At 37.3% G+C, this 21,413-nt stretch overlaps 1 protein-coding gene across 4 annotated transcripts in view; it reads right to left on the bottom strand.

The window, feature by feature from the left end:
- The window catches only part of Dync1i1 (dynein cytoplasmic 1 intermediate chain 1), a 280,550-nt gene that overhangs the window by 209,841 nt on the left and 49,296 nt on the right, over positions 1-21,413 (bottom strand). For all 4 annotated transcript variants that reach the window (XM_069996539.1, XM_069996541.1, XM_069996540.1 and 1 more), the window contains one exon: positions 8,164-8,279. In XM_069996539.1, coding sequence (XP_069852640.1) covers positions 8,164-8,279 — 116 coding nt within the window. The remainder of the gene's footprint in view (positions 1-8,163; positions 8,280-21,413) is intronic.

Raw genomic sequence — 21,413 nt, 5'->3', positions numbered from 1 at the left:
TTTATCCTATGAGAAACTTGAATTTGATTTTGGATTTATAAAGTTCAAACTAATAGCATCACTCTTTCCTGTCTATATTCCAGATTAATTGAGAAATAAGATCACCAGTATAATAAGCAAAGGCATATCTATCACCATTACTGCTAGTAAGGAATAGGTTAACAACTATGATGCTTGGAATTGAAGCCAGGGTCCTGCACATGCTAGGCACACACTCAGTTCTAGAGCCTTATCACCAGTCCTGTGTGTGTGTGTGTGTGTGTGTGTGTGTGTGTGTGTGTGTGTGTGTGTGTGTGTGTGTTTGAGGTAGAAATTTGGCCTCAGATTCAGGACACTGCTATGTCTACTTCCCACATAGCTAAGATCATAGGCATAAGCCACCATGTATACAGGGTGACAATTATAAGTCATAGTGAAAACATTCTTGTCCTTGAAGTTACTCACATGTGACACATTGAACACTTTCATCTGTTCTAAGGATGCTGTTAGTATAAAAACGACTAATTTCCCCATGCTTGCAGTCACCAATAAATTAGTTCCAGTCAATGAAGAAATGTTGGACAATCTTCTCACTATTCTATTTCTGTTAGAAGAAGAAAAGGAAGGAATCTCTTCCTGTAAACCAAAAGAGGAGAAAGGGACTTCCTCCGGCCAGACGGCTGAATTTCTGCCTTCAACTACAGGTTTCTGATTTAAACCGTTGACTATCTAAAATCTACCAAGACCACACAAAGTTCTCTTGCCTGATTCTTTGTCCTTGGCTAATTTTCTTGTTTCAATTTTCTTGCTTTTCACACCAGGAGCTCACCATGCCTCTCTATGTCTTGGCTGTCATCGTTCATTCTACTTTATAGTTCCTCCTTCCCCAAATTACTTCTTCACTTCATGACTATCCCGCCAATATTAGATGTCTTCTCATTTAAAGCGTTTTCATGCAAGTTGCTATAGACAATACAAAGCCAGAAAAGAAAATTAAGGGGGTAACACCCTTCAAAATGAAATGCACTCACTATCTTATTTATGTAACTGTAATCCCTCTGTACATCACCGTTACAATAAAAAAGAAAAGAAAATTAATGGACATTAGAGGATTTCTTTAACTGCAGTTTAACCATATTTTCTATCATCTTGTGCCTTTCTGCATTCCCCCTCCATTGCTTTCCCAATGTATTTCTCTAAATACATTATTTTCCTGGTGCTATATTCTATTTGACAATGATTGTAGATTATTGCATTGTGTTTTTTTCAGATTATATTATACTTTATTTGAGTGTGTTGCTACCACATTGCCTCGACACACACACTTACACACTTGTCTTTCTATCATTTACAGGTTTCTTCAATATGCCTCTTATAGGCACTGTGGCTCAAGTGGTAGAGCGCTAGCCTTGAGCTGAAGAGCTGAGGGACAGCACCCAGGCCCAGAGTTCAAGCCCCACAACCGACACCCCCCCAAAAAACCCCCAACAATATGCCACTTAGATACATTTGTTTCTCTCTACTCCCTAATATTACACAGTTGGATTTTTGCCTGCCAAATTCAGGTTTGCTTCCTTCATGCCTCCTGACTTTTTAAAAATTACTTTATTCTTCTAGTGGTTTGGTTTACACTAAATAAGTATTTCTAGTGTTGCAGCTTGTATGAGTGGTTTTCTCAACTATTTTGAGCATTATAGTGGCTGCTCTAAGGCTTACCATGTATATCATAACTTATCAGAGTCTGCTTCAGATTTATACTTAGTTCCAATATAATACAGAAATGTTAGAGCCATGTATCTGTGTTCTTTCTCCTTTTAATGCTATTATTGTTATACAAAGAATACCTATATATGTTAGAACCTCAAGACTGCACTTATAATTATTACCTTCTATAATCTATGTATTTTAAAGAAGTGAGGGCAAGAAAAGAGAGCAATTATATACTTACAGCTTTTAATACTTAACCTTCATCGTTTCCATTTCTGGTTCTATTCATTTGTTCCCATGGATTAAAATTACCAGTTAGAATAATTTTCTTTGCCTAAATACACTTTTGTGCCCACCTACCCCCTCTGTGCTGTTATTAAGAATATATAACATTTCTATATATTCTATTTCCAACAATGCAATTGTAGGCACAATGTTTTATGCTACCAGTTTTTTTAAAAAAATCAAGTAGAAGTACAGAAAAGAAGAAAAGATTTACACTGGTTACTCTAGTTACCTATTTACTTCTATTTCTATTCCAGTTACATATTTACCTTCATCGTTTTTTCCTCATAGAGTTCAATTACTATCTGGGGTCACTAGTGATCAGAATGTGCTTAATGTTTTGGTTTTGTATTGTTTGGTTGGAAGTACTGGGGATTAAATACAAATCTTGTATATGCTAGGGAAATCCTCTACCATGAAGCTATATCACACCTCCAGTCCTATAGTACTTCTGATAAGATGGGTTTGTAGCATGATGTGATGATTTATATGGCTATTTATCTAACCTTTACTTGGAAAGATAATTTTGCTAGGTTGTGAATCTTGGCTAACTTTTGTTTTGAGGACTTGACCATATACCCCATTGTCTTCTGGTCATCATTGTTTCTGAGGAGAAATCAGTTGGCCAACACATTGGGGATTCCCGGTGAGAGAAAATTAATTTTCTCTTGCTGCTTTTCAGGATATTGCCTTTGTCTTTGGATTAAAGCATTTATTCTGATATGAGTCTATTAAACTCTGCCTTCATCTTATCTGGAAATTGGTGAGCCTCTTGATTTATAGATTAAAGATTTCCATGAAATTTTAGATGGTTTCATCTAAATTTAGTTGAACATTTTTTCTATTCCTTTTCTCTCACACATCCTTCCAGCAGTGTCATTACAAGCATACTGATGTGATGAACTCAAGGCTACATAACTCTGAAGTTATTTTCATTTTACTTCATCCTAGTATGTCTCTGATCTTCATTTTGTGTGCTTTCTATAAATCTGTTTTGAAGTTTGTTAAGTTTTTCTTCTGTCAGTACAATGTACTATTATGTTCCTCTACTTCTTGGCTCCAGGTTTTATCCTGAACCCTAGAATTTACACTTGGTAAAATATGGTATGTGTGTATGTATGTATATATATATATATATATTTGTGTGTATGTATACATGTGTGTATATATACATGCATGTATATATACATACACACATGCAGAAATACACACACTCATGTGTATGATTCATATATGTTATTGGTTTATATATTATATATAATCATATATCATATATCTATATCTACATATTTATTAATATCTCTATTTGATGAAGTACAGTCATAATACATTTGTTTACTTATTTAAGCATGACTTCCTTTAGTTCTGTGAAAAAGTACACACACTTGCATATGTACACACACAGAACACACACACACACACACACACACATATTGCTTTGAAGATTTTGTTAGATCCATCTGATTGTGCTAACAGTCAATTTCTGTTGCCTGCTTTTTCATTGCCTATGGGTTAAGCTTTCTGTTTTCTTCAAGTAAGCTTAAATAATACACTGTAACAAGTCTGGAACGGGTCATTCCTATCTTCAGGTGTATTAATGCTCTGTTTATTTGTTTATTTATCAATAGATTATTCTGGTAAAATCTGTTCTCTCGTCTCCTCTTAGTATGATGCTTTGATACTGCTCTAAAATGGCCCTGGTGTAGCTTGGTCATGTGCAAAGTTTTTCTGGAATGACAGATTTTCAGTCCCTTTAAGGATTTCTTTCCCAGACAGCATCAGCTGTGAAATTCCACTAATTTTTGACGGTCTGTTTTATTGTGTTTAATAACACTGCAAGGTATTTTTTTCTATAGATTGCTGCAATCAAATTCAGGCTTATTTGCAGAAATAATTTTTGAAATCAAAGTATAAGACTGTTTTGACCCAGGAGGGCTCCTCCTAGCTGCCTTCATCCTTGATTCTTTTTGGTAACCTAGCTAGTTGATCTATGTTTTAGTTTATAATATTTCTAACACATCTACCAATCTCTTCTAAGTGCACTAAACCATGACCTTAATTTTTTTGCAAGTATCTTTGGACTTGTACCCTGCCACATTCTGTTACAAATGAAGTCAGTATCCTTGGGAGAGATTTTATACTGTGTTATAATCTGCTATTGTCTTTCAACAAAGTTTTCGGGTCAAGGCCTTGAAAGCTTGAAGACCCTTTTCTCTAAGGCTATGACACTGTTGCCTCAAGAACAGGGCATGAGGGAAAGTGGGGTGTGGCAGTAATCTCTGATCTACTCAGCAGTTTCTCCTAGCAGGGAGCCTCTGCTTTGCACACGAGCAAGAATAAAAGCAATATTGGGTGCATTGTTAGATTCCAATATTCTTAGCATGCTGAACCCAGACAATAGTTTTTAAATAGTACAAGGTAAAGTAAGAGCATACTTTAGCCACCTTCTTACACACCTTTTCTTTATTTCCTGTAAATAGTATTACTATATAGTAAACAATTGTAATCTGTTTTGCTCAATTCTAGGCCACTGAGTGATTTTCTCCATCATGCCTCCTGTTATATTCATAGGTAGGTCAGGCCTACACCAGTCTGGGGCTGGAGACAGGGGACTGTTTGAAAGAGAAACAGAATCTTTTCTCAAAACAGAAATCACACCCTCACAACTATTCCATTTTTTTAAAAAAATCAAGAATTAGTGCAGCTTTTTACATGAAGAACACTTCCTGCTGTCTGAAATACAATGAGGACCTCCTTTCCTCTCCCTTTTTTCTTATTCCTAGAAATAAGGTTCTAGAGGCTAGCATCATCTCACCCTTCCACATGTGCAATGATGTCTATCTATTACCTTCTTTGCACTGTGTAGGGCATGAAGGCAAGACACGCATCCTGCCCTTAAGGAGATCACAGTTGAAGAAGATGACATGCAAATGATCATCACATATAACACATTATAAAGGGAAAATCAGATAATGTTCACAGCATGAGGAAGGATGTTGGCAGGAAGAGGAGTTCGCGAGGAGCTTGCCTGGAAGGAGGCACATTCCAGGCAGAGCAAAGCCTGTACAAGTGTTTGGATCATGACCCACAAGTCCCCTTGCAAAGTTTGTGGTATTCTTTTCTTTGGATGTAAGAAAAAAGTATGGGAGGGAGATAAATAGAGGAAAGGGGCCAAGATGAACTCATAAAGCTCCCAATCAGAAGATACCACGAAGAAAAGAAAAAGTCCAGAGACTTTTCAAAGCTATCAATGCATTATAGATGTTTCCCCTGCCTTCCTTCAGTTTGGCTGACATCTTTGCAGTGAGTTAAGAAATTCTCAATACCCACTGGGCCAACTAGCATCTGGACTTTCTAGAGATTTCTGGCATGGTTGTTATTCAGCTGCATTTGCTGGGTGTCTGTTAGGAGCCAGTAACTTATTCACTGTAATAAACTTGCCAAAGACTGGCTCCCTGCCCTCATGGACAGTCCAGGGAAATAATAATAGGAAAAGCAGAGGAAGTTTGGCAGGGAACCATATTTTTTTCTATTTTGGAATAAAAAACATGTGTTTAAACTGTGGTTTGTTTTTTTTTTTGTGGGAGGGGGGTAGAGATATCCTGCTCCCAATTCGTGTTCTCCATTGTCAGTCTTCATTCCCTGAAACTAATTACCAAAATGTATCAGGAAAATCAAAGTTGTTTGAAAGAACATGAGGACTCTATTTCTCAATCTTCATAGTTTAAACAAAGTTTGTAGTATTTCTCGTAACAGTTCATTAAATCACAATTTAATACCACTATGAAGAGAATACTCAGTATGGTGCATGGTAGAGAAAGAAGGTAAAAGCTCAGGTAAATCAAAACTACCTTCCACTTCATTCTAAAACAATAATACAAATAAAATGGAAACGAGTAGGAAAGTGAATGTACTGGAAGTCCATCAACACTCTGAGAACACTAGTTTGGATATCATTAAAATTTCCTTAAATAGTAAGTTAAAAAAAATCACCATCCTTTAAGTGTTCAATGCAATCAAAAGCTAAAATAGATTCTGGAAATATGAGTTGCAAATATTACCCATCCAAGAGCCACACTGGGTCATAAAATACAGTGGTCAGCTGTTCTCTACCTCCCTAAGTCTGCTTTTTTTTTCATGAAGACATTGTCCTAGTTCTAACCCCAAATTGAGAAAGTGGGAGATGCTCAAAGCTACCACATGTTAAGACTCTGCTGCAATCACTCATTGTATTACTGGCTCTCCTGCTAACTGTCTTCATGACAGGTAAGACATGGGCATTGGACACCCTTGGCAGTTAGGCAGCTGGGTAGCTACATGCAGCCAAAGGCCAAGGTGTGCCAATGGTGAGAGGACAATGTGCTCTATTTCCTGCCTAAACCAATCAGGGAGTGCTTTAATATCAAGAGTCACAGTCTGCTATGGTAGCTAGCTTTAGGTTCGCATCTGGACGGTAGAAGTTGAACCGCCTATATACCCATCGCCACAAGAAAGCTCTATGAAGCCTGCTAACAAAAAATAAAGAACTTGTATTAATAGCTGAGAAATAAATTCCTCTCTCCTGGCTTTTGGACCACAACATAAAGATGGTTCCCAAACTCTCTAAACAATAATGAAATGCGTAGGCGTTTCCTTTTGATGTATTCCAATCTAAAAGGTTGGAGCTGATATCTTTTCACCCTTAATTTATCAGCCCTTGTTACTATTCAGTACCATTGCCAGTATCTGAAGTATATATATTAAAAACAAAATAATTCACCCCTTCTCCTATTTCGGTTGTATAACTTTATGTTATGGGTCAGATTTAGAGCTAAATAAACATACCTCTGGCAGCAAATTAGCTCAAGAAAAATTTTTAGTTGGATGGTGAGGGTTTTTTTTGTAATGTTCATTTTAATTATCTTTCTGTTCTTGTCTGGAAGCCCAAAAAGAAGATCCCTAAAGGCTTTTCTGTGTGTTTTCTGCCACCTTAAAACACAGGCTCCTTTGATTGGCTTGTTTAAAATTTCACCACCAGAGGGTGCTATATGTTCATGTCTAAAATTCATAGTTCTGTACATAGCTTTAACAATGAAAATCCTGCTACCAAAGAATTATAACATCATAGCTATGGGAAGGTTTTCAGAAAACCTATAAGTGGCATTAAATCTCATAAATTAAGATTTCACTTTTGATATGAATTTCAAACTCAGGTTGAAAATCTCTGTAATGTGCACCAACAAAACTGCCCTGATTTCTATATCTGCAGAAGTACTAGTTATACTAGTCACTTTCTCATCTTTTTAGTTTTTGTTTAACATTTATCACATAACAACAATGAACCCAGAATTCCAATCCTTTTCTTTACCATACCAGCAAACAAACAAGCAAAAAGAAGATTTGCTTTGTTGTATCAACAATGTTGCTTTCCAACAGTGCAACTTTTACTTTGAATTTTCAGCACAGATATCTTCTTCTGCTTTCAAGTACTTTTGCTTTGGCATAATGCCTTACTTCCAGGGAGTGTTTTGATTTATCAGCTTCAATATCTACTAGTCGTGTCCTTTTATAAGTCATGATTTATGTGTGAATTTTCCGCTGGCTATTTCCTGGTATGTACAAAGGTATAGAATTCATTTCCCATATACCCTTTGGGTCTGTTATGGAAAATATTTTTAAATTGAGATCAGAAATTCTGATGTGTCATCTAAGTTGATTAGGCAAACCAGGATTCATCTACATTTATCTGTGAAGGGTGAAGATGTTAGGCTTTGAAAACCAGCTATGGTCTCTTTCATGGATGCTCAATCATTGTAGCAGGAAAATATCCATGTCAAAGGTAGCTGTACCCTCATAAGGCTTTATTTCTAGAAACAGGTGGTGGACTGTAGTTTGTTGATCACTGTAAGCACATTTCTTATTGTCAATATTCACAGATGTTTGTAGTTTCATGATTTTGACCTTCTTCACAAAAAGTTGAAATAGTATCATCTTGCTATTTTTAAGTCTGTGGATGCCTTGGAGGAGAAACACTGAAATTTCTCTCCAGAGAGATTCAGATGGAAGCCAAAGGCACCTCTGCCTTTCTACATGTCATTACATTTATATCCTATCAAATCCCTTATGGCAAGTGAGGAAATCAGCAAGAAGAACATTGTTCCCTGGCAGATTTTGCTGTGGTAACATGGAAAATAAACAAAAGACATAGCTCACCTTCAGACTGGTGTGTAGCAAGAGGAGTCTGGGTCTCCTTGGAATAAGACACTACTTCCCTTGGCAGGAAATCCACCTGGGTAACCTTTGACACGCCCAGCTTATGCAGTCTTCTTCTGTAAGTAACAAAGAGCAAGCACTTAGGGAAGAAAGTCATTCATTTCGGACAAGCTGTCAAGGACAAAAGCAAAGCACTAAAACAAAGAAGCCCCAAAACGTCCAGCTTCTCAGTACAAACCACAGGACCACAATAAGGAACTTGGATTCTTGGCCTGCTTTGGCCCTAATTGGCTGGGTGATATCAGGTGAGCCTCTTATGCTGACCATCAGCTTTCCTGTTCAAAGTCTTGCTCCAGCCCAGAGACACCTCTTCTGTTCTGATCATATCTAATTCTGCATAATTAAAGTGTATACATTTGTAACTAAGATTCTAGTTTCTTAGGCAAAAGCGGGGAGGAAGGAAAGTAACTCTTGAGCTTTGAAGAGAAGTGGATTTGTAAGTAGAATAGTATGCTCTTGGGAGCAGGGGGGGGGTAGTACTCCAGGAGGAAGTATAGAAATGATCATTTCCCCAGGAGTGGGGGGGGGAGCTAGGCAGATCAAGATGTTCGTGTTTTTAGAAGATACATTAATATACCACAGAGGAGGAAGAGGACACGAGGCCTAGAGGGATAGGCTTGAATTGGCAGTCCCAGACTAACTATATAAAAACAATTTCTGAACGTTTATGTACACTTCAAGTGTTTCCAGACGTTTTTATAGCCATCCTGTCATTGGTCTTTATGGCCCTCCTGTGAAGTGTGAGGCCAGATTTTACCATCCCTGATGAAGGAGGTGAGATCCAGTCTAAGACACGTGTCCAAGTACATTCTATTTATAAATGGTAGAATAAAAATATTACTGATCTTGCACATGCACGTTATTCAATGAGTCCTGGTCCCATATTTTCCCATCAAGCCAAACTCCTACCTAAAGTTCTTAATGATGAATTCTAAGTCACATAAAAACTCTGAAGCCTTCTGAAGTTACCCAGGAAGCAGCCAGCATGGAGGAAACATCATGTGTGGGCAAACCTAGGGGCTTTAACTCCCTATTCACTAGTTATGTGTTGGCCTCAGCTGCTTCATCTGTCAGTGGAAATAATAGTACTTCTTAGTTTAATTGCTTTGGATGATGTATAGATACCAAATATATAATGTAAATACCACGTATATTTTAGTATACATGTATACATAACTTATGCAGACATGCACATCTTAATTTTGAGAACATTACTTTTAGTATACAGATTTAGTGATAGTATGACATATTCTACATTTTTTTTTGGTGCTGGTCCTGGGGCTTGAACTCTGGGCATGAGTGCTGTCCTCAAGATGTTTGCTTAAGGCTAGCACTCTACCTTTTGAGCCACACCTCCACTTCTGGCTTTGGATAATTAGTTGGAGAAAAGCATCTCACAGACTTTCTTGCCCAGGCTGGCTTCAGATCTCAGCTTCCTGAGTAGATAGGATTATAGAACCCCTGACAATATTATACATAAAAAAAACTTTCCAGATACAGAAACAAGTGAATCTCTGGGAACAAAAGGAGATAAGGGTGTAACTACCATTTAGCCCACATTCCACATTCTGGATGTCTCTAAAATCAATACAAATATACCATTATTACTAGGAGATGATATAGTTTTCTTACTTCTTTAAATTATGATTAATAGTGATTACATGAGAGAGCAAGCATATTATGACTAAGAATCCTTTTCTGTGATTAATCAAGACAACGAAAGTGTTAGGAGTACATAAAGCAGACATATGAAAACAAGACAAACGAGAGGGGCAACATTGTCCAAAAAGAAATGTACTCACTACCCAACTTAAGTAACTATAACCTATCTGTATATCACCTTTATAGTAACAATACAAATTAAAAATTAAAAAAAACTGCAAAAGAAATTAAAGAAAACAAGACAAGCTTGGCTTTAGAGAGAAAGAAGCCTGACTATCTGTCTGTGGAGACAGCAGGCCTGATCATAATTCCAGCTCTGATCTGAGCCTGGGCTGCATCAGCTCAATATAGACAACTCTGGACCACAAGAGTAGACAGCAGGCCAGCTGGGTTCCTACACAGATGGGATACGAAACTTTAATGAGGATAATGTAAGACAATGTTCTAGGAAAATAAAATAAACCAGGTAAAAGTCTCAAAACCTCAAAAGAAGAAACCCATGGCATACATTTCCTTCCACTGTCCACCCACCTAATGCATTTTCCTGAACTCCTCACACTCCTCCACAGCGTCTGATGCTAGGTCTTTCCCATCACAAGCTCCAGAAATCCACTTGAAACAATGCAAATCTGACTGGCCCTGATGCACACAGGGAAACCACCTCTGTGAAATCTCTCCTGGGTGTCCTTGTGAAGACCAGGGATCTCCAGCTCTAGCTACACTCCAGTGACAGCTGCACTGCAGGCAGGGATTCTAACACATCTGGTGGGTGGTGGGACATGTGGGTTCAGGGCTACCTTGTGAGCAGCCAGGTACAGGCATTGGACAGCAGAAAGCCAATCTGTAGTTTGTATTTTGCCATCTTAGTAAAGTGAAGCAACCCAGAGATTCGAGACAGTATAAGAAACTCAAACACAAACTGCATTCGAAACTCTATGTTGTACCTGGCCAGCTGAATGAATGGCATGTGAAAACTTTGGACCAGTGACTTAGTCCTCTAAGCTTCATGTTTCTGGTCTATCAAAGAAGCACTGACTGAATTGTTAGGATGAAACTCATATCTGGAAAGCACCAAGTTTAGTGCCAGGCATAATACATAGCTTTTGGCTCAAGGAGCTCTACTTTTAGTATATCTCTTTGGCTGACTATGATAATTCTTAATGTGTAAAGAGTAAAACCAGAGAAGGGAATTTTATGAATATTTATGCATTCAAATTCTTTGAGTTGGAAAATAACTCTGCCAATGAAACATAAAAAAATCCCTAATTATTTTTGTATGGGTACATGTATAGGTTTTGGCTAATAAAATAAAAAGAATTGTGAAACTTCCTGCTTTTCAAAACTTAGTTTGGATAGATGAGTTTATCAAACCAAAACAAAGGGTCCTAATTCAACTTATGATGTCAAATACAAATAACAGCTGAGCTGTCAGCCTGTGAGTCTCTCTACTGACTGACACCTTGATGAATTTGGCGTTCTCATGCTACAGGGTGAATCTATCTTAAATAACTTATCATTTTGAAGCAACTCCTTATAATGCTTCCTAAATGAACTGAAAGATTACTATAGATTTGTGTATAATCTCTAGATTAATGCTGCTGCCTTCGTATTACTTTACTGATATTTTGCTGTTATTTTAAACCTATTTACTTATAATATACTAAACATACCTTAACTTATTGTCATTAAATTTTCATATCCTATCTCAGTTTTACAGATGAGAAAAGAGGCTCAGAGATGCTGACAAATTTGCTCAAAACTTACGTCATTAGCTTTAAGTTCAAGGGCAAATCCTAGGGCTATGTACTTTAAGAGTCTCACGCTCTACCCACTGAGCAGGGGGTACAAATCTATGTATTTTAAAACCATGTTGTATTGGTCTTGCTCTCCTGCTTTTGTGTGTGTGTGTGTGTGTGTGTGTGTGAAAATACCTTACAGAGGGGTTACAATTACATGAGCAAGATAATGAGTACATTTCTTATCACGCATTGTTGCCCCCTCCTTTGTTTCCCCTTCTCCTTCCTGCTTTTTAAAAAAGTGCCTTATAACCAGCCACTCATGGAGACACTAAAACCTAATACACCGAGGGATCTAAGAGCCTGTGCTCATTCTATAAGCCTGGCCAGTGTTCCGCCCTATGTTAGGAGACATAAAATGGATCGGTGCTATACTTCCTACCATCTCTAGTGGGTCTAGAGAAGCTGGCCAGAAGGTGGCGCCCTTTTACCACAAAGCCCTTCCTCCTCTTGTTCCAACCCAGCTGGCCTGCCCTGTCCGTACTCACTGCAGGGATTCTCCAGCTCCCGCCTCAGGGTATGCATGTGACAGATGACCATAACACGTGAATGTATACGACCTTGTAATGTAGACCTTCCTCAACTTTTCTAAAATGTTTCTGCAGTTTTATCAGCCGAAAAATGTGCATAACTAAATCTAGCGGATGAAGTGTAATTTTCTTTGAGAGAATGACCACTATCACATGTCTTCTTGTTATTCAAGGCCCTGCCAGCTCATCAAAATTTAGTGGGGAAATAATTTTGTCATGTTAAGAACTTATATGTGTGGGGCTGAGGAAGTTTTTGATTAGAAACTTAAGATCAAGGATGCCTTAATTTTTTTTTCAGTTTAGAGGATTTTTTTTAAAGTATTATTTAGGATAGCACAAAGAAGTTCAATTACTATCGCTAATTACAGAATCTTTTGTTTTTCTACAGAGGCATTTTATAGTCTTTCACAGTCAAATTCCATTTCCCCTTTCTCTAACTCTGGCAACTACTAATCTACTTATTATTTCCACACCAATACAATGATGCATTGTGTCTTTTGGGACTGACTTCTTTCACAGTTTATTTTCTAGGTTCATTGGTATAAGTGAACATATCATTTCTGTTTATTGATGATTAGTATTCCACTGGATGAACACAAGTTACTTTTAATCCATTCATCAGTTGGTAGAAAATTGAGTTCTTCCCATCTCTGGTCATAAATAATATAAGTATTTGTATATGAAGTTCTGTGTGGATATATGCTTTCAATTCCTGTAGGTTTGTGTATAAGAGTACAATTAGAGGATCACATGACAATTCTATATTTGACTTTGAGGAACTGCCAAAAAGTTTTTCACTATCATATTTGCACTGTATAAGCTCTAATAGCTCTACTTCCTCCTCTGCTGTTATTATTATGTCTTTTAAAAAAATGATAGCATCCTAATTAATGTGAAGTGGTACTGCACTGTAGTTCATTTACACTTTTCTGATGACTAAGGATGCCCATTGTTTTTTTATTTTTTTCTTCCAGGTACTTACTGGTCATTTGTACAACTTCTTCAGATAACTGCTTATTCAAATTCTTTGTCCATTTTAAAATTTGCTTTTCTTTGTACTGTTCAGTGGTAAGAAATTTCTAGATATTTTTAGTTGAGTGTTAGTGTCTCACACTTGTAATCTTACCTATTCAGGAAGCTAAGATCTGCAGAATCAAGGTTTGAAGCTAGCCCTGGTTAAAAAAATATCTTCCAGACTCCATCTCCAATTAATCAGCAAAAATCCAGACTGGAAGTGTGATTCAAGTGGTGGAATGCCAGCTGTAAGCAAGCAGGCCAAGCAAGAACCTTGAACACATGCCTCAGTACAGGTACAAAAAAATCATATATTTTGGATATTAGACCCTTATCAAACACATAACTTTCAAATATTTTCTCTCATCCTATGACTTTATAGACACTTTATTGTGGTGTCTTGGGGTGTAGAGTTTTTAATTTTAATAAAAGCCAACTTACATACTTTTTTTATTGTGCTTTTGGTATATATCCAAAAAGTCAATACCTAGTTCAAGTTTCTGAAGATTTATACCTGTTTTTCCCTAAGAATTTTATACCCCTAGTTATTACTATTTAGCCTTTGATCTGTTTTTCAGTTAGATTTTTGTGCGTGATATGAGGTAGGGACCGAACTTCATTCTTTGTATGTGTACAGCCAGCTGTCCCATATTTAATTTTTTCTAATATTCAGTGCAAGACTCAGCAGAGGAGCAGAGAAAGACAAGACCAGGCTTATTTTAGGATGAATGATAGCATTTCTGACCCATCATTGATACTGGGAGGTAGAATTACAAGATAGAAGTAGTCTGGCAATTAGAAGGATTTAAAAAAATCATCAGAATAAAAACACACACACAAAAAGCCAGAACTAAAATGCATCTTAGTCACTTAAGAAGGTTAAATTCTGTACACTGCAAAACACAAAAGACGCTCAAAACTAGTTTTGAACAGTTTAGGTAGCTAGGGTGACAGAAGAAAAGGGTTGGGTCAGAAAACAGTGTACAAAATTAAAAAATCCAGGAAACCTTGAAGAGTCATGGCAATACTGGGTAGTTCCTGGAGCAGCAAGAAACCCTGGAAGCCAGAAAGATAACACTAGGAACAGATGTTCTCACATACAAAGAGTTCTTTGGCCACATGCCCTAACAGATCAAGGCCAAGGCTTTCTTAAAAATGTCTAATTCACGCTAAACTTCATTTTACTGATTTTTCTTCATGCTTGTTCACATGTGGGAATTTAATTCTCATGATACGTTTTAGACATGTAATTAGAATATAAAAATGGATCCAGGTAACCTGAGGGTGTGTGTGGGATTGGGAAAGATGGGGGAGAATGATAGAAGGGCTTACATTGTTTGAGATGCATTTTACTGAACCCCTTTTGTTTTCTTTCTTTCTCTCACTCCTTCTCTGCCTCCTTCCTGCCTTCCCTCCATCTTCCTCTCCCCCTTGCTTTCTTTCCCTCTTTTCCTTTCTTTCTTCCTCCTTTCTTTTGTTGTACTAGCATTGATTCAGGCCATCACACTTGCTAGGCAAACAATTTACTACTTAAAGCATGGTCCAGCCCTCTTAAAGTTTCTCAAGTAAGGTTTTTGTTTTTGTTTTTTAAAGTTAGAGACCAGTCTCTCTGGCACCTATTTTATGTAGTTGAATAGTACCCTTGACAAATGGCAAAGAAACTGCTTTGGTTAGTACCATTTCTCAGCAACTACACATCATGTTTGGCAAAGCACTAGGCAAAGTCCTAGCAATACAAAGAGAACAAACAGACAGACATATGTATCACAATGCAAATAAGAATGAAAGGGAGCAATATAAAGAGCCAAAATGAGCAAGTATCATAGAAATGGACTGGACAGGGTAATGGGAAAATTAATATGTGTTTGGAAAAGTGAAGGAGGTTTCATTAAAAACAAAAGACCTGGTATGAATCTTGAAATACAAGAAGGGATCAGGTAATTGGAAAGAAATGGGGACCATGTTCTGGTATGTAATCTTGCATCTACAAAAATCTTAGAACTAAATTTACATTTTAGGCCTGAGAATTTGAGTTTGCAGAATGAAAGCTCTGAGTTGAAAAGAACAGGAGATAAACTTACAAAGGTATAGTGAGGTTAGATATTAGAAGCCTTTAAATTATGGAGCTAAAGAACTTAGCATTTGTGAGACATGGTTGTAAACACTTGGAATCTCAGGTACTTTGAGAGGTAAAGATAGAAATATATTGCAGTTCAAGGCCAGTGTGGGCAAAAAATTAGCAAGACTGGATCTCAACAATAATCTTATTGCAATAATCTGAGCTACATGATACACACAGATAGGAAGATGGAAGTCTGAGTCAAGACCTGGCAAAATATGTGGCCTTATTCAAAACAAAACAAAACAACAACAACTAAACTAAGGAGAAAAAAAAAGGCTTAGGTCTATGGCTTAAATGTTATTATATCTGCATAAAAAGCATGAAGCCATGAGTTTCTTTTTTCTTTTTCTTAAATAAAAGGCCTGGACTTTATGTAGACTCTAAGGAATTACTGAAAGTTTAATAAGGTCTGATAGTTGCAAAGCAACTTTTATATATTAGAGTAGCAATTATGTAAAGGGCTGAAATCCTTCTCTTTCACAGGCCAGAGGCCAGATCCAAGAAGTGGGAAGGGACTGTATTTGTAGAAACGAGCATGGAAAAGGAGGAAAAGAGGAAAGATCTACAAGCAAGAAGAGCTGGGAAAGTAGGCTCAGGAAGCAAACAGGGAATGTGGGCAAAGACAGGTCAAAGGGAACAGCCAGAAAAAAAAAATGACGGCTATGCTTGTGGTCAGCTGTGAAAGAGCATGCAAACTTAGTGCTGAGTAATGAGAACCCACTGGGAATGGAAAGGGAAATGCTGCATTTTGGAGACAGAAAAACAAGGAAGGGTAAAGGTTAGCAGTAATGTCAGGCAGAGGGACAGCAAAGGAATGAATCTCAGAGTGTGTCAAAGCTTCTTGCCTTGGAAGAGGAAAAGTGAATGGTGAACCTGGGAGAGACAGAGCAATCTGGAGAAAGATCTGTTTGGGGGTGAAAAACAAATCGTCACAGATTTGTAGAGCTGGAAATGGGGTGGCACAGGGAAGGGGAGAGGGGGCACACCCAGAAGAGCCATGGCTGTGGTCCCCCTGTAACATAGCAGCTTTGTCCTCTATGCTCAGAGTGCCAGTGTTTTCCTTGGCCTTTCCTAACCATTTCCAGGAAAGTGCGTTTCGATTTTCTTGTATTTCAAATCATTTTAGGAAGTATTTCACTTCCATAACATTTTATTCTTACAGTGCAGAGATATTAGTGTGGCAGTTACCACATTTTTTTTTCTTCATAGAAGCAAATGCCAATTCTGGCTGAGTCAAGCATAACCGAAGGATTTGCCTGGAACTTCAGAACACACATAAATCCCCGCAACATTTCTGTGATACAAAAAGAGTGAATATCGTCTGGGTTATGATCGCATTTGGCAACGCTGGAGGAGGTTCTGTTCTTGAGTGCCCATGTTAAGGAACAGAAGTTTAGAACAATACATTAGGATAGATGAGCCATAATTATGTTTTCTCCAATATTACATACAAATGACATTATGATACAAAATAGTCTTTTAGGAATGAGTTTTTGTTTCCTGGATATTTTTAAACAAGTTCCCATACAATTTGTAGGATAACACTATATAATTATAGAATTTTCCAAGTCACTGAGTGCCACAGTAACAGCATTTCTTACCAACTGGCCTTCATTTTTCTGAAGCAGAATGAAACAAGAATATTGCCTTTGTGAAAATTTATCTATAAGTGTGGGATAGAGAATATCTTCATGAGATTACACAAGATTCTTTAAGGACTCTGAATAAAGGGTAGCAAGTGGCAGCATCTTGAGGAAAGTGTAACACAAATGATCATGCCATAAGCAAAGTGCTCCCTGCCTTTCTTATAATGAAATTCGGGCTGTATCTGTTCAAATCAAATGACTAATGTTTTATATGAGTCAAAATTTATCTGTAGTTATGGGCTCTGAAGTATACTGCACTATTACATTTTCATCGACATGAACATGCTACAAGATGCTGTTCCATGTTTTGTTAAAACGTGTGATTGAATTTATTAAAGAGGCAGACATTGTCAGTTTGCCCAAGAGTACAACCCACATGATTCTCAAAAAAAAAAAAAAATTGGGAGGGCAATGTTACATGGGAAACCTTGAAAGATAATTCAAAACTAGGGATCTAAATAAAGTGTATGAAGATATTTTACAGGGTAGTGTGATTGTAGCATACATGGGACCTTGAGTTTGATCCAAACCACCATTAGGAGGAAAAAGAGGACAGGGAGGGAGGAGAGGAGAGGGGAGAGGAGAAGAGAAGGGAGGAGAGGGGAGACAAGGAGAGGGGAGGGGATGATAGGGGAGGGAAAGCCAGAGGGGAAGGAAGGGGAAATGTGTCATTTTTGACATGGGTGTTGATTTTGACATGTGGCCTATGTGCCAGTTGCAACATACATGTGGATTGTGGCATGTGTGTCAATTCTGACATATATACCTATCGTGGTGGGTGTCAATTTTGGCATGTGCACTAGTTTTGAAATATGTGTCATTTTTGATATGTGTGTTGATTTTGACAAGTGTCGGTTGACATGTGTGTTCATTAAGACAAACATTGATTGTGGCATGTGTTTCAATACTAATGTGTGGCTACTGTGACACATGTGTTGATCTCGACATGTATCAAGTATGACATGTGTGTCGATCTTGACATACATGTTGATTGTGGCATGTGTGTTAATTCTGACATGTCTATTGTGCCATGTGTCATGCCTGTTTATTGTGGCATGTGTGTCAATTCTGACATATTTGTCTGTTGTGATGTGTCGATCCTTGACATGCATGCTGATTTTGACCTGAGTGACATTTGTGAAATGTGTGATTTTGATAGGTGTGTCAGTTGAGATGTGTGCCAATCTTGACATGCATGTCGTTTGTGGCATGTGGGTCATTTGTGAAAGGAGGGTTGATTTTGACACGAGTGACTATTTTGACACGTATAATCTCTGACATGACTGCTGAATTTTACATGTATATCAATTTTGACATATGTAAACTCTGCCATATGTGCTATTTTTGACAAGTGTGTTGGTCTTGACACATGTGTATGTTTCAACAGGTGTGCAGATTTTCAGCATGCATTCACATAAGGCATGTGTGTCAATCTGACACATGTCATTTTTGATGTATGTTGATTTGGATACATGTCAGCAGTGACGTTTATTTTAATATACATGTCTACTTTGTCATGTGTGTAAATTCTGACATATTATGCTGATTTTGACATGTCTTTTGACCTGAGTGTTGATTTTGACACTTGTGTCAGTTGTGACATGTGCTGATTGTGGCTTGCATGTTGATTGTGGCATGTGTGTCAATTCTGACATGTGTCTATCACAATAGACACATGTGTTGATTTTGCCATGTGTGCTGGCTCTGGCATATGTGTCATTTGTGACATGTGTGTTGATTTCTCAGCTTCTAATTGGTTCACACATCTAAGTGCCCTATCTATAGCTGTCAGAAAGAATGATGCCTAATATTCCTTTCTCTGGGAGATGGTGAGATCCAGAATGCACTAGTTGCCTGGAACTGTAGGCGAAAAATAAGAGCTTTAAACAGTTATCAAGCACTTCCTATTTCTTACCCTCTTTCTCAGCACACAGACAATAAATACCAGTTTGCAGCTTTGCCAGGAAAAGTTTAGATTGCACAGAAAAAGCTCTGACATTTCTAGCCCATATCTAAAGGATTGGCTTCTGCATTTGGAGTCAGTTACTTGTCCCCTGAAAGTGACTGAAATTTTGTTACTCACAACAGCTATGTTCTAGGGATTAAAGACAAAGCTCTATCTTCTCCCTAAAAGGACGTAGATTATACTGTTTAAGAGTGTTAATTTTCAGATACATTTATATGAGAGTCTGGCTACTAATGAAACTATTCTGGGAGCTGATGGACTAAATATTTACTTGTTACCTAAGGTCTACAGAGAACAAAGCAATGGTCCCATATGGCTTTTCCCACACTTCTTCTAGAGATATAAACTTTATCAATGACTCCTACTACACAGTTTTGTTCTTCAGAAAATATTATACTACTTATCTAGTATTTCAACTTTTCTAACTTTTACCCAATAATCTGACTTCCAACTTGCCAGTAGAGAAGACAAGGAAAGCAAATGCTAGTCTGAAGTCTGATCCTCCCCCAAAATCTTCTTCAGAAATAAGAGCAAGCCTCTATATTCTCCTAGAAGTAGAACTATCCATTCCAGCCCCTTTCTTTAGTCATTGAAGTTCTAATGGGTGATCAACATTAATTCCAATATTCTTAGAAGAGAAGGAATTAGGCCATGCATCTAGTATCCCAGTATTTCTAGCTACTACCTTGAGACTCAAGAGGCTTATTGTACTCTATGGGAACTACTAAATAAAAAGTAAACAGTAAAAAGATAACATTTTGGATGAGCACAGAGGCCTAAGAAACATTCAGAATCTCTGGCTGTAGTAATGAATGAGATCCATGTTCTGTCCAAGGTCAGGATGTGAAGATGGGAAGACAGTTCTGCTGAATTGCAGAAACCCACAAGAGAGCTAAGAAAAATAAAGAAAAAGGGAAAATTATTCCAAATAAAAGAAGAAAATACATAAAAAGCAGTCCTGAAGAAGCAGAGATATTTGAGTCACACAATGGAGAAACTAAGATGAGAGTCATAAAAATACTCACCAAAATTAGGAGAGCAGTGCATAAACAAAGTGAGAATCTCAATGAAGAGGGAAGGAAGGAGCATGGGGAAGGGGACAGAAAGGATCAAACATTCATTAAGAAAATTATGGCTCAAAAGTTCCCAAATGTGGAAAAGGAAATGGAAATTCGATCAAGAAAGCACCTAAATCACCATATGAAACAAATACAAAAAAACCTATGCCAACACACCTTTTAATCATTTTTTGTCAGTACTTAAAAACAGAAAATTAAAGTTGGCTTTATGTCTACACTAGAATGTCTGTTTTTTGGGTGGTTTTGTTGTTTTTGTTTTTTGTCAGAAATAATACACATCACAAGATAGTGCTAAATGTAAGCGAGAAGGAGGAGAAAAAGAAAAACTCCACTACAATACAAAGCAAAAGAAATTAAGTTAATTAGTAAAGGAAAATATATGGGCAAAAGTAGAATACGGTTTTACTACAATAATACTAGATAACATTTATGCGTGCACGCATGCTTGTGTGTGTGTGTCTGTCTGTGTGTGTGTGTGTGTGTGTGTGTGTGTGTGTGTGTGTGTGTGTGTGTGTGTGTGTGTGTGCATGCACCCATTGAACTCAGGGCCTAGGTACCATCCCTGAGCTTTTTGGCTCAAGACCACTTGAGCTAAAGCTCTTTTTCCAGCTTTTCATTGGATAATAAGAGTTTCAGGGACTTTCTTGCCTGGGTAGAGTTTTGAACAGTAATCCTCAGATCTCAGCCTCCTGAGTGGCTAGGATTTCAGCTGTGAACCATCTGAATAACTTTTAATGAAAGGACAAAACTAAAAAGACAGAAGCAGTTAAATAGTTATAACTATTAGTTATAACGATTAGCTATAACTATAACTACTAGCAGAGCCACAGAATAAACAGACATAAATTTTGATAACAATTGCATATAGTATAGGAGACAAAGAATAAAATGTGGAGATTTAGTATGTGAGAAAAATTGGTATTAGCTTAAAACTGACAGCTAAAATCTATTTTATATAAGTCCTGTGGTAGTCATGGAAAATACCTATGGAAGTTAAACAAAAGAAAAAAAAGAAAAGGAAAAATGCTCATCAATAAAAACAACAAAACTCCAAGGAAGGCAGTGGGTGAGAAAAACAAGGCAAACAGATAACAGTTAACAAACTAAATAGTTTCATTCAATAATTAGTTGTGTAATACATTAAAACTAACAACTAAAAATACAGAGTAACTAAACTAATAAAATGCAAGATCCAAATATATAATGTCTACAAGAAACTCATTCTAACTATAAGGACACACATAGGCTAAAAGGAATGGAAAAAGACATTCATGCAACTAGTAACTAAAATAAAATACGAACGGCTAGGCCTAAACCAGACAAAAGTTTTTAAGACAAAAAATGTCACATGAGACAACAAAAGTATTATAAATGA

Source organism: Dipodomys merriami, unplaced genomic scaffold (assembly GCF_024711535.1).
Source record: "Dipodomys merriami isolate MVZ:Mamm:240054 unplaced genomic scaffold, mDipMer1.0.p SCAF_5, whole genome shotgun sequence".
Lineage (NCBI taxonomy): Eukaryota > Metazoa > Chordata > Mammalia > Rodentia > Heteromyidae > Dipodomys > Dipodomys merriami.
This window is presented reverse-complemented; position numbering and strand designations above follow the sequence as displayed.